General features: G+C 37.4%; 1 protein-coding gene across 1 annotated transcript in view; it reads right to left on the reverse strand.

The window, feature by feature from the left end:
- Positions 1 to 3,526: 3,526 nt before the first annotated feature.
- Positions 3,527 to 14,655, reverse strand: part of LOC145978042 (uncharacterized) — a 34,123-nt gene continuing 22,994 nt past the window's right edge. The window contains exons 8-11 of the mRNA XM_083110441.1: positions 13,869 to 14,149; positions 8,677 to 8,836; positions 6,994 to 7,121; positions 3,527 to 3,781 (exon numbers count right to left, since the gene is read on the reverse strand). Of these exons, the coding sequence (XP_082966567.1) occupies positions 3,726 to 3,781; positions 6,994 to 7,121; positions 8,677 to 8,836; positions 13,869 to 14,149 (625 nt within the window). The 3' untranslated portion in view covers positions 3,527 to 3,725. The remainder of the gene's footprint in view (positions 3,782 to 6,993; positions 7,122 to 8,676; positions 8,837 to 13,868; positions 14,150 to 14,655) is intronic.

A 14,655-nucleotide genomic window follows, 5' to 3' on the forward strand; every position in this document is an offset into this window, starting at 1 on the left:
CCGGCCGGGGATCGAACCCGGGACCTTGAGCATGGTAAAGAGTGAACACCGTAACTACAATATATAGTAAATACTAAAGGGGTTCAGACGGAAACAGAGAACTGATCAGTAGACTGTACTTACGTACATAATTTATTATAAATGATATTATTTACAATTAAGAGTAAATATGTCACTACATATGCACGGTCCATCTACTGGACACCTACCGACAGGTTCATTGTGGAAATTGTAGTAACTACACTTTCTTCAACAAAATTCCCAAAGGCTTAACACTTACAGTAGATTCACTTTTCTTGCCTTTTTCGCCAAAAATTAATCTACTATATCATCGAAGTCCAATTCACGAAGAAGTTCATGTTTAATGCCTAATAAACAAAAGTTGGATAAGCGATCTTGTCCCATGGCAGCACAAAGCCTGTTTTTCACTAATTTCATTTTTGAGAAAGATCTTTCTCCGCTGTTTGTTACCATTAAGACCAAATACATTCTAAAGAGAATTTCGACATTTGGAAATGTTCTGCGGAACGGGTCCTTACATACAATATTATACACAGACAGTTCCATTGGGATGTCTTCCTGATATTTGACATTGCTACTAGGTGTGCAAACTGTATCAGCTCATTCTCTAGCGAGGGTTCCAGATCCTCCTCGTAGATGCTCACAAGCTCGTGAGCTGCAGATGTAATTTCTGAGGGAGTTGCCACTGCAAGTTCGTTTAGAATACTGAACCTCTTTGCGACAGTTTCATAGGGAAAAATCCTGTCTGCGAGTGATGATGTGATTTGATCAATCACTGGTAGAAAACTTTCCACTGTGAAATGTCCACTAGGCGAGAGGTGGATTTGAGGTTAATTTTCATAGTCAAGAGGATTCAGTCGGACGTTTCTCATCCGCTGACGTGAGTGTTTCTTATTGTACTCTTCTGTTCCACTTCTTCTTCTGGCTATCTCCTCATATTCAGAAAACGAGTTCCTTTTTGACTCCACGAACTTCTTTAGTAAAGATCTCAAAATGTCAATGGCAGACTGAAGAACTAACCTTGGATCCTGGAGTGTTTTGTTCGTAGCATCAAATCTCTCTAAAATGTCATTCCAGAAGACGGCTAACAATGCGATTTCCAGGGACGACATCTGCCGTGAGAGCCCGTTTGCTTCACTTCTTAGAATACCCTTATCTTCTTTGTTATTGCCTATTTCGACAAGACCTTCCCTAAATTTTTCGTAACCTTGGACTATGGCTTTTGTGGCATTTGTTCTGCATGCCCACAGAGTCTCACTTAAACTCTTGGGAACATAGTATTTTCCTTCTGCTTGTTTTAATTTATCCACCAATGTTTGATAACGGTGAGGTGATGCTGTGAAGAACACACGAAGCAGTTATATAAAATCGAAGAAAAGTTAGGTTTCCCGTATTTCACTGATGCACCGAGAGAGAGCGCTAGTATCTCCACAATTTTTTTCCCTGAAAAAACTCACAGTTCTAATACGATGTTATTAACGAAAGAAAGTTATGTACTTCGTAGGATTACTTATTATCTTAATCGTATCTGAGAATTGATTGTTTGAATAAGTGTGCCTTATTTCCACACCACAGCCAAATCAATCAATGAAAGTATACTGAGCTTCAGATATCTACCTAGGTACATACAGGTCGACTGAGAACTGTGCTACAATTGGATCCAGAAGAGTGTAGACATACGACAATATTGAAGTTCTTTTTTCTTTTTTTTTTTTAAAAAAATACTTCTTATGTAATTTTTCAGAAGCATAGCCAGCTGGTTAAAATATTTTTTTGGTGCAGGCCCTTCACAGCTTCCTTTTGGTGGGGGCCCCGCGGCAATTGCCCCAGTTGCCCATAGGTTAATCCGCCCATGCTCATGTTTTAGACAGTAGTGGGAAAGCTGATCTTATACGATAGGGAGCACCTCGTCTGGACATTACATTTAATCGAGAATCTTAGGAAATAATGGGTACCATAGCATTCAATGGAAGACGTCTTTAAGTAAACTCGCCGATATGAAAATTCCTACACATTAAATGCTAAAAAGACAAAACTTATCAAACTCATCCACTAGCACCAAATAATAAGTGTGTTTCTGTTGCAAGGAAAACACATTCTCGCAACATTCTGGGTATGAAAATGTGTCATATTTGGGGAAATATAACACCAATAAATGCAGACAATACACTGAACTTTGATGAAATTGCTGCGACGCAACCACTCAAAGTTTTATCCGTTCGTAATAGGAAATCTGAGGGGAAAAGTTGCAAACACTTGCTCAGTAGACTCAAACCAGTGCGCATCACGTAGGACGAGCACAGAGCGTGTCGCCTTAGACAGCGCACCCCCCCCCACACACACACATACATTATATATATATATACGTATATGTATAACACCATTAAGCCTTGTTTCCAGGATTATGAAAAACTAAATATGCTGACCAAGGCAGTAATTTATTTTATTAAAAACATAAACTAAACGTAACGTTTCAACTTTCTAGCAAGGTCTTCATCAGACTCTGTATCAAGTACAAAAGTTTTTTTTTTACTTGATACAGAGTCTGATGAAGACCTTGCTAGAAGGTTGAAACGTTACGTTTAGTTTATGTTTTTAATAAAATAAATTACTGCCTTGGTCAGCATATTTAGTTTTTCATAATCTGTATATGTATGTATGTAAGTATGTATGTATGTATATATATATGCAGGGTGATTGGTAATTCGACCTATTCCTGGAAAGGGGTAATACTAAAGCACATTTGCAACAAATTTGACCCTATGCACTGGGGGTCGGAAATGAATGGATTTGGATTTATTGCAGTTTGTAGATTTTCGGGACATATTCCGACTTGCGACCAAAAAACTACTAATTGTAAAAAAAAAAAAAAAACCTACTACACCCTGGGCACTTAATTGACACGTTGCTAACAGCTGACGAATGAGTGACTACTGGAAAAAAAAATTCATGCCCAAAATTCCCATACCCACAGAAAGAAACAGTCATTGGAGCACACGTCATGAAGAAATTTGTAAATTATCATTTAAATCGAAGAGGATTACTCAAAAAAATGGTAACACACTTAGAGTAAAAATTACGGAAAAAACGTCCGCGTTTCATAAGCTCTCCAAAAAGATACAAATGTTGTCAACTGGCACACGGGTTGGGGGAAAAATCTGAATAAAAAGCGGAGAAGGCAGGTGCGTTGTAGATCTCTTTGTAAAGTGAAAAAAAGTTGTCGGTTGTGAGAAATAAATGAACGAAAATGAGTGAAGTAATAATGTTATTTACCATTCTCATGATTCCAGGTTGTCAGAATTAATTGTTACAAAACTACAAATCCTGTTCAAATTGCCTCCCAGTTACGTATGCAAGCTCGCAGCGTTGCGGCGTACTTCAGACACAGACACTCTGCATGTTTGTATAAAAAACAAGTCTTCAGTTTGCCATAATTCTCCAACAGGGAATCTGAAGCACAATAACCCCACCACATTCTTTCCAGGAAATAAAAACAATAATAATATATATTCAAAACGCACATTGGTTCATAATTTTATTCGATTTATGAGTAACAAACACTATAACTTTATCAACATTTGCACGAACACTTCTTGATTACGCCATATTCATATACCCAGCAATACATACACACACACATCTACAGCATTCTAATGCAGATACATCCTGATACACACACACTCTTTGAAGTGGAACAGCAGTTTTCAGCCTAGAGCTGCATTTTTTGTTTTCGGAATAAGGAATGACAACAATGCCGCTCCTGCAAGTAAATAAGAGAACATATATTTTCCCCCATCAACATCAACAACCCGCCATCTTGAATCAGTGGAAGATATATTCTACTTTAATATCATTCTACCTCCTTTGCTTTGAGTATAGGAACAAGATATTCGTGAAATATCCCAGTGTTTATTGTGTATTTTGTGAATTGTTTGCATTTTGCTTTTCAAAATTGCACATTATTTCTAAAAACATAATTCATTGTTCTTGTAGCAATGATATTGACACAACTAAACATAAACACAATCAACTAATGTAAGAAAAGCAGATAATTGAGACCCCAGTTAGAAAAGATGGCAACATCAAATCTGTCTATTGTTAAACGCATACTGTACAATACATTTTATTGTTAACTGATAAGATTTAAAACATTAGTAAAATTCAAGTTATTGAAACGTGAATGGTTTTGGAAGAGCGGCAGTTTTTCGATAGGGATTCTGGGAAAAAGGTTAACTCGTTTATACAGAAAATTATTTATTTTTATTAAATGCTTTCTATCATGTAGGGTAACGTCAGTGTTTGAAAATACCTATTTTCTTGTACAGTTACAAGTAACCGTTACTTCTTCTTAGGAATTCTGACTGTAATCAACTTTAAAAGTAAGTCGATGTACGTGTAACTGAGACGAAGTTACTTTTTTTTGTAAGAGAAGTAATGCTATCAACAATTACTTTTACAGATACTTTACGGCACTTAAATTGATAAATTGAAAATGTGTAACGTGGAGGAAGATATAAATTTGGCAACCCGGTTTCCAATTATGTGCCTTCTCTGGATGCTAAGGCGAAGGGATTTAAGTGCAATCACTAAACCAAGGAAGCATGCTAATTTTACAACAACCACGCATTATTGCATTTTGTCATTTCTAATTGCGCTTGACGACTTCAATGATGCGTTTCGCCTTATTTTTTTGTAGTAATGATGTTAATATTTGAAGACTTACATTATGTGCCCGAGCATAGATAAAACACATGGAAGTCTTCATTTATTTCATTACAATTAATGATCATTGATAGTTTACAAGAAAATTTCTAACACACAGTGCCTGTAAAAGTAACTTAGTTACCTTTCAAATACCAGTAACTATAACTGAGTTACCGAGTTATCTTTCGAACCAAAAAAAACAGTAACTGTAACTCAAAATTTAAAATAATAACTTTATGAACACTGGACAACGTTACTTCGAAATTCGTTAGGAATGAAAATGAACAATATTCCTTTAAATATATTGTTGAAATCATGTGCGAATGGAGTTATGGGCATGATAAAACACAGATCACGTTACAATGGAGTGAAGTGAAGTAGATAGAAATCAGAGTGAAGATCAAAGAGAACGGCAGAGCGAAAGAAGGCCGCATTTAAGTCCAGACCTAGGCCTTCGGACACACTCATTAGAGACGGCAAAACTACCTGTAATGCACTTCACTGTTTGTTTCCATTTACAAGTAATATGAACTGGGCATGTGATTCTAAAAAAACAGCATAAAATGCCAGAATGTCCTCAGTTCCTCAGTGTCTGCAACTCCTCAATTTATGTGAGTTTAATTCACTCTTTTGGCGTCTTTACCCAAAAATCGCAAAACAAATTTGCATCAGCAAACCAAGTAAATATTATTGACTCTCGTTGTAGTATGTTCTTATCGTAATTGTTTGACCTTCATATTGTACACAGTTGTGTAATTTTGTAAACTTAACAACTTTAGAATTTGTTGATGTACGCAAAGCGTATGGAGACCGTGCAGCAGTGGTGTGCAGCGGGGTAAAGTGCATTTATCTTACTATGATAACGTAATTAAGCCTTGTTTTCATTTTAGAATAACGCTTCAGCTGTTAACCAAGCCAGTTTTTATTTACGGAAGAAATTACGTTTGCACCATAGGTGGGTTTCATGTGACGTCAGGATGCGCACAGCCACCATGTTTAAGGCCAATTTTATTTGTCGTTCGCAAAGGAAATACCCACCACGTAGCGTTCGTTACATCTGCACTAACTGCACACTTGTTTTAAATCACGAATGTCTGTGAAAGTATCTGCCGACCACCCACTTGAATTCCGTCTGCTTACTACAACTGGCCTCAATCATAGCTGCTCGAAACCACAATGCAACAGTTTATGAAGTAGGTGAAACGCACCTATATCAGGATCTTCTTCAGACCATAGGCGTCGACTCCATGGGGCTTGGGGGGCTCGAGCCCCCCAATATTAACGATGTGGGGGCAGAGCCCCCCCAAATAATTTTGCTTCTCTTTTAAAGTTTACTCTGAATGTGCCACATGAACTTAACTTTAAATACATATTTAAAATTTTCTAGACCATCAACTTCGGGGGGCTAAGACCGCTAAACCATTAACTTTGGGGAGGTTATGACCGTGGACAATTTCTGCATTCGAACTGTGAATAAAAAAAATGATATTTTTGAGGAATCACGGGCTTTTATTAGGGGTGTGCGGGACGGGAAAAGTTCGAAATTTCCCAAAGCTCTGAAAATCTCGAATTCTACACGTCATTTTCACTTTAAGTGATTTTTGGATTAAAAATTTACAATTTACGATAAGTTCCAGAAATTGACAATGCAGAAAACGTCGAGAAATAATGACATTTTAAAATGAGCATTAGGTATTTCACGACTGCTCGGGATCCCGAGAAGTTGGGAAATCATTTCCCGAAATCGGGATCAGGACGGGAATTTTTTTTCCCGATCCCGGTCCCGACTTTTCGGGATCCCGCACACCCCTAGCTTTTATGAGATTCCGAACACTGAGGCCAAAACTTAAAAAACGGAGGGAGTGAGTCATTCATTAATTTATTTCAGTGATCAGAGCCCCCCCCCCCCAAATAATTTTGACAAGTCGGCGCCCCTGCTTCAGACTAAGAAAGAAATTCAACAATGAAAACTGCCTTGGTCAGCAGCCGTGGTGTAATTCTTTTGCTACTGATGCAACATAACGCCTTCAGAGAAAAGAGTTTGGTAACCGCTAATTTTATTCAGGTCTGTTATTTTAAATCCAGTGGAGAGAGGAGAAGAGAAAAAGATGAAGGACCGAAACAAAGAGTGTGAGAATAATCAGAGAATCTGGGTCAGAAAAGGAGAATCCCCAAACATGAAGTATTCAATTCCTGATAATGCGAATCCAAGTGTTGTAACTTCTAATAGCCCACTGCTTTTACACTGCTCACATTTCTAGTACTTACCCAGAAGAAGAGCGCCAACTAGAAGGAACGGTACATTGCAATTCACCTCCAGAAGTTGTCCGAATGATAAGCTACCAGTCAGCACTCCAAACCTTCCGGCAATCATTGTTATACTAATCGCCATTGCTCTGAAACAATAAAACAGATAGTGGTAAAGTTCACTAGTTCTAAAGCTGTTTGTACAATGTTTTGAAAAATTCACACGAACATCATATTATTGTTCTTAGAGGAAGTCAATGAACTTGACTTTCTAACTTACTATGAGAAAACTTCTGAACCTAACTACTAACCCAAGTACTGTAGTTCAAGAGAGAGCTACAGAGGGAGATTGTTATATTGCTCTTATGATGTAACTTTATTGACCTGACCCACCAGTAGCTACGGTACCCTTTATTATCAACTGTTCTTTTCTACAAAATAAGCTATGACATTTGTACATACCTGTTGTGCTTTCGTTTGATTATGATTGTGGGACGCGGTAACTTACCGCAGCAAAAAAGATTTTCATAATATACTAGGATGCATTATTTTAAAAAGGTTGCTTATTTGCTTAATCAAAGAGAATCGTGGTTTTGAAAAAGGGTCGCTCACGCATCGTAGCCCTTGCTTCCTTCCTAAAGGAATTGTTGACACAACTAAGTGTGTGCGGGATCCCGAAAAGTAGGGACCGGGATCGGGAAAAAAAATTCCCGTCCCGATCCCGACTTTTCGGGATCCCGAGCAGTCGGGAAATACCGAATGGTCATTTTAAAAAGTTGTTATTTAATTCTAGATGTTTTCTGCATTGCAAGTGTCTGGAACTTATCGGAAATTTTTGTTTTTATTCCAGAAATGCAAAAAAAATCACTTAAGTTGAAAATGACGTGTAGAATTCGAGATTTTTAGAGCTTCGGGAAATTTCGAACATTTCCCGTCCCGAGAATTTCCCAACTTAGTCGGGAAATGGCGAATTTATCTCGTCCCGATTGTCGGGATTAAAAAAATTTCCCGTCCCGATCCTGTCCCGACCAAAAAAATTCTGTCCCGCACACCCCTAGACACAACAGATATACAACGAAACATGTTTGGACATGTTCAAAGCCATACATAAGGTACCTACAGAAAAAATATAAGAACTTAAATTTTTGCTGTCACCAATTACCTCGCTGATATTTAATTATTTCCAAATGAAGGATAATGAAATCACTAAAATGCACGATATTATAATCAAAACAATGCAAGTATAATATCTTAAAACATCGATGGAAATGGTATTTATATTGGGAATTTTGGAGCGACGGAGAAATGTTACACTTAATCAAAGCACGACCTACACGGACAAACTAGGAACCTTGAACAACTATTACTTGTCTTTATCTTTCATCGTTTGGCGGCGCTAGTGACTTTCGTATTCGCTTTACCCCACAATACCACAGGAAATCTATTTACTTATTATTCTTGTTTCAAACTTCAAATTTACTAACCTGAGAATGGGATGAGTTGGTGAGAGACCCACACATATACTATTGATTGATGAGCCCTATTCCAGTTGCTGTGAGCCAACCACGGACAAAAGACCTAGGATCCTTGTACGACTGTTACTTGTTTTATCTTCCAGTCGTTTGGCGGCGCTAGTTACTTTCGTATTCGCTTCACCCCACAATAATACAAGAAACCTCTTTACTTATTATTAAATTTACTAACCTGAGATGAGTCGGTGAGAGATCCACAAATATACTATTGATGAGCCCTATTCCAGTTGCAGTGAGTCCCACCAGCATACACAAAGACACCAGGATGAACATGTTGTTGTCAACAAATGAAACTCCAAATGCTGCAGCAGAAGACACGAAGAGACAAAAAACTGAACATAGAATGAGAAAAAAATGAATTAAATGTGTATCAAATACGTACACTTCGCACATGTGGATAACATTCACTCAAATGATTGTTTCTCATGTTCTATAAACATATAAAAAATTCATTGTTTGGTTTATTCCTACATAGAATAAATACAGTGAGTCACATAATTATTCGGACACACAGTAAATTTCTAACGTTTAAGAGCGGGAAGGGAGTGAAATCTGTGTACAGCGTTGAAGTTGATTTTCGTTTAAAAAATGTCATGTTTAGCACAAAATTGGACGATAAAAAGTTAAAAAACGAACATCAGCAACAATATAACGAAGGATGAATCCCTACCGTTGCAAAAATAGTGCCACAAAATTATTCGGACACATAGTAAATGTTAACGTAAGTTTGCGATACAGTGACAATTTCGATTTACGAATTGATTGATACTCTCTTCATATATATTAACTCTGGTTTCCTGTAGGTTTCTGTCAGAGGCGAAGATATAGTACAAGCAATGCAAGCACTGCTTGCATAATTCGAATATCATTTAATGTACTTAATGTTCTAACCGTATTTAGTTTCCATCGCACTCGATTTCGCGAAAAAATGCGGCCGCAAACTCCCCCAGCAGCTCTGTAGCAAGCACCAGCCTCAATGGTTGCAGCCGTTCTGCGGGAAAATAAGGCCTCCGAAGGAGTCACATGGCGAAGCGTGAAATTTTGGTGGAACCCGTCCACAAAGCTTCTACAAAAAGCTGTGCTTTCCGAGCTTGCGTGATTCCCGAAAATAGCCGAGTTCAACCGAAAGCAGAAGGATTCATCGGGTACGTTGCCAGCAAAAACTAGTAACGAATATTTGTCTTCATGAACACGTAAACAAGATCGCAAATATAATAATAATTGTTAGTCATAAAATAACTAAAAGAAGTTATTATCACTGTTCTAAATTCCATATATATCATATTATATTACAAATTATTTTAGATTTCGCGAAATGTAAAACGCGTAAAAAAAAGTTGACATTGGGAGTTGGGGCAGTGGAATTTCTGCACCCCCGTGAAGAGTTTTCTCAGGGAGGGAGGGAAGATAAGACGGACATTGGTCCTGCACCCTGCTTCCTGGTCGGTCCAGCTCAAATTACGCCAGAAGTGTTGACCGCTACCAGTGTTTGCAACTGCCAAATTATTTACGCAGTAATTCAAGTGAGCTCTTTCACAAATTTTACAATCAATAAATTGACGGCTTTTGAATAAAACTTGGGGTGAAAATAAAGCTATCTGAGAAAGAACTATCTACTGATATTTGTACATGGCATAGAAGTAAATCGTATACATTCTGCATATTATGAGCACAAGAATATGTTTTAATGATTGATTGATTGATTTGTTGTTTTAAGTCCACTTTATGCACAGTAAGGCTAATCGAGACTGGACCTACAGTTTAAAATGGGATCTGAAACACTTGTGCCTCCACCGGGTATCGAACCAAGAACCCCTTGATTACAAGGCGACGACACTACCACTGCGCCATCGGGGAGGCCCGAATATGTTTTAAGTTCTATTATTATGACGCAAGTGGTGTTCCCAGGGTCTTTTTACGGTCCCCATTTTGTCATCTTTTCCTTCCTTTGACGTTTTTTCTTAGATATACTGGGCCAAAAGGGGGTTATGTCTACCATCCACCCCCCCCTTCGCCCCGGGCACGCCATTGAATGACACTTTATTACTTAAATATTAATGTACATACTCGTTCTGCTGAAATGATTCTGATTCCTCCACGTAATTTTTATCTCCAAACTGATATATCTTTCCTTTGTGACGGATAAAATTAAGGAAATAGGTTGGTATCACTTTCTGTTGTTTCAGAGATTTTCAAAGTGATCTTGTGTGGATGCTTGCATTTGCAGTTGTGGAAAGCGCGTGGGATAGTGTGAGTGTTTGTTGCTTCCTGTTTTGTGCTGTGAATTTATCGGAATGAACGCGTATTTAGGAACGGTTGATGTGAAGTGCGGGTGTATTATTGAGCAATTGAAAATTGCTTCGTTTAGCTCGAGAGAGATACCAACACCGCATTTACCGGACTTAAAAACAAGTTAGCCCAAGGGGCTTTGTGCGACATTTCCAAAGGGTGGCATCCAATGGACCAAGAGTTTGAAATTTATTGTGGTGAGTACATCGTCTATGCATGTGTTTCTTTGCTTTGAAATGAATTTTTTATTGTTTGTGTTTAACTTTTTATTTAGTGTTTAAGTTACTCCAATGCGGTTTTTAGGGTGCCCAAAAATACTAAATTACATCATGCAGCGTAAAATAAACAAATGATTCCCATTTTTTTAATCTAAATCGGTTTGGTCACCGTTTGACCATATTAAATAATAATGAACAAATAAAGGTACTAATAAGTAAGTAAGAAATTCCGTCTCCCTTTAGTCGTATGCGGAAAGTTCGCATATGCAAAACGTTTAATATCATATGAATAACGTTACCTGGATTTTTTAAAAAAAGTAAATGTGACGTTTGCGGATCATATGGTTTATTTTTAGTACAGTCACTTTATTACGATATTTTGACAAATCCAGCGACTGGGTAAATGAGGCTATAAACCTTGAATCTTTCCCCTCGGCATGTCGTTGTACAGTGGGATCCACTAGTATTGCTCTGCAAATTGTCTATGACTATTTTCATTAATTTTTCTCTTACATCCTATGTGTTTTTAAGCGTTGGATTTTTATGTATGCTTGTGCAGAAGTTGTCAACAGCTTGTTTTGAGTTTTCTTTTAATTCTTGAAGCTCTTATTGGGTCAAATAAAGTGCACGAACATGGTGATGGACAATTTGCACGGCAATACTCATGGATCCCACTGTACTACATGTTTTGTTGTACTGAAACATTGCTTGCCTCCTTCGTAAGACTACGCTTCGCTACTGGTTTCTGTAGCAATTACGATCGCGTTTTGTTTAACAAAGTTGTGATATAAGAACATTTTCTATGTAGAAATGGAGCGAAGAGGAAAGGAAAGTTCATTTGAACAACGTCAGTTAGTGATATGGCACCACGCTAAGGGTAAAACTTACCTTGCAATAGCCTCAATGTTGAAAATGAAGAAAAGTACAGTTGCAGATATTATTAAGCGATTTAAAGATGAAGACAGGATCGAGTCCCACGGTCATACAGGGAGACCAAGAATTTTTTCCCCCAGATTAGAGACAGTAATAGTGAGGATTTTTTTTTTTAAAAAAAAAAGATGAGTGCTCCAGTGGTGTGTGCTGAGGTAGCTGAGGAGTGTGGAAAGCATAGTCATCCTGAAACTATACGAAGAGTGCTCAGAAGGGCAAACTATCATGGCCGTGTAGCCAGGAGAAAGCCATTTGTAAGTAAGCCAAACAGGACAAAAAGACTGGTGTTCGCAAAGGAACACTTAGGAAAGGATCAGACATGGTGGAATCGGGTAATATTCACTGACGAGAGTAAATTCAATATTCGTGAGTCAGATGGGAGGGTAACAGTGTGGCGTAAACCAAATGAGGAGCTCCGAGGGAAAAATTTGCAAGCAACAGTAAAGCACGGGGGTGGTCACGTAGTGGTTTGGGGCTGCATGTCGGCCCAAGGCGTTGGTAAATTGGCTTTCATCGAATAGACAATGGACAGGTACCGTTACCTTGACATTCTGAAGTAAAATCTAAAGACCAGTGCTGAAATGATGGACATTCTCTGTAACTTTATGTTTTATCAAGATAATGACCCGAAGAACACTTCCCGCGTAGTACAAAAATGGTTATTGTACAACTGCCCAAAAGTGCTCCATCCTCCACCGCAGTCTCCAGACTTGAACGTCATTGAGCACCTCTGGTGTAAGTTGGAAAAAGAAGTGAAGAAAACACCTATAACCTCGAAGGCAGACCTCAAGAAGAGACTTCAACATGAATGGGCCAACATATCGCCAGTGTACACCAGAAAATTGGTAGAAAGTATGCCAAATCGTTTATCCGAGGTGTTAAAAATGAAAGGGATGCCTACCAGATACTGACATTTCTGTTCGTTGCTTTTCAAGCGTGTTTTCCTATTTCTCCTTCCATGTGTCCGAATAATTTTGTTTAACCCACAAAAAATGTTTGTTTTGTTTAATGAAAATATTTTACTAATATATTATATTAAACATAATTGAAGATAATTAACAGTGTGCTCATATTGAGTTTTATTTGTTAAATAAATATTAAACATTTATCATCGTATTATATCACGACTACGTCAGTAAATATTCAGAAACCTTATCTGTCCGAATAATTATGTGACTCACCGTATATTTGCAAAAATTTAATTCCTCATATTAGAACCACACGTCTCAGGATTTTAGAGAAAGAGGTCACTAACTTATTCAAAATCAACAATTTGTTCATTCAGTTCTACCGAAACATTTAGAGCTTCCAATGTACTAATAATTTAATATAATAACAATTATTTCACTAATAAATTTACTTGCAAACAGAGAACGAAGAAATCACAATATTTCCTTTGTATGCTATTATCTGTCATCGATTTGATGTGGCTATTTTTGATAAATATCTCTGCAATTATTAAACGACATACATTTCAGTTCCCGTATTTAACTCTATGCAAAATTCTACTATTTAATTAAATTCGAATTGTATTTATATCTAATTGTTAAAATAACTAGAACAAAAATTATGTGCAATAAGATATGGATTCTTAATATAGAAATGTTCTGATAGAGTAAGCAAGAACATATTTGATAGGTACAATACAAAGGTACCTTGGGTACAATATATGTATTGTAATTTAACGTCACTTTAATGTCGTAAAATTTGACAATGTACTAATTTTCAAATCATCGTATTTAATTAATGCAGTGAGATTTTCATGAAAAACCTACATGGGCAAATTATAATTAGGAGTATGTTAGAAAGATTTAACTACCAAGTTGTTTGCCAAATGCATAATACCTGATGTTTCAGACAGTAAGGTTACTTTGGAAATCCTACAGTTGTATAGGTTAGGTTAGGTGCTACGTATAACTTCACTTACTTAGAATTGGTTTCTTTCCAAGTTTGTTAACGATGAGACCTGCCACAAGATTTGCAACAGCTATAGTTAGTCCAATAGTCAGGGTATTGACAAAAACTTGGTCGTCTATGACAATCGCACAAGTATCTTGTGAGATTGTCATATCATGCTCTTCAGGCGTTGATGCCATGGAGGTATTGTAAAAGACTTCGCAGATAGTTGCAGTCCGGTTTGAATAGCTGTTTGAGAAGTCGTGCATCCTCTTGAATAGTTCTGGGATCCACAAACCCAGCCCATTGTGTCTGAAAGAAACATCGGAAATCATATTTGCGATATAGACATGTATAAGAATTAAAATGGTTAAAACTGTATGATGCAAATGTCAGTACTGTAGTAACGCTATCGCTTTGTAATCAGGGGGGACCGGGTTCTATCCCCAGTGGAGGCACATTGCGCAGTGGTTGGGATCCAATTTTAGACAGTAGGCACAGTTCCGATTAGCCAATCTGAGGTTTTTATTTTTAATGTAATGTAGTGTAATGGAATGATGTTTTTTTCTATTCTTACTTTGGTTTGGTGTAATGATCTAATACCAATGCATTACACAATGTTTCTTCATATTTTGTTTTAATAATGTAATAACTAAATACTATTATAGTCCAGGGGCATTTGCAATTTCTTGGGTTTTTGAATAAAGGGAATATATGACTATCTCCATTGCGGCCATCTTGGATTTCGGACGTCATGTATGGTCTCTGACACATTTTCAAGCAAAACACCTGTAGTAATACATAATTTCATGCCTCAA

This window comes from Lepisma saccharinum, chromosome 24 (assembly GCF_977018435.1).
Source record: "Lepisma saccharinum chromosome 24, izLepSacc3.1, whole genome shotgun sequence".
NCBI lineage: Eukaryota > Metazoa > Arthropoda > Insecta > Zygentoma > Lepismatidae > Lepisma > Lepisma saccharinum.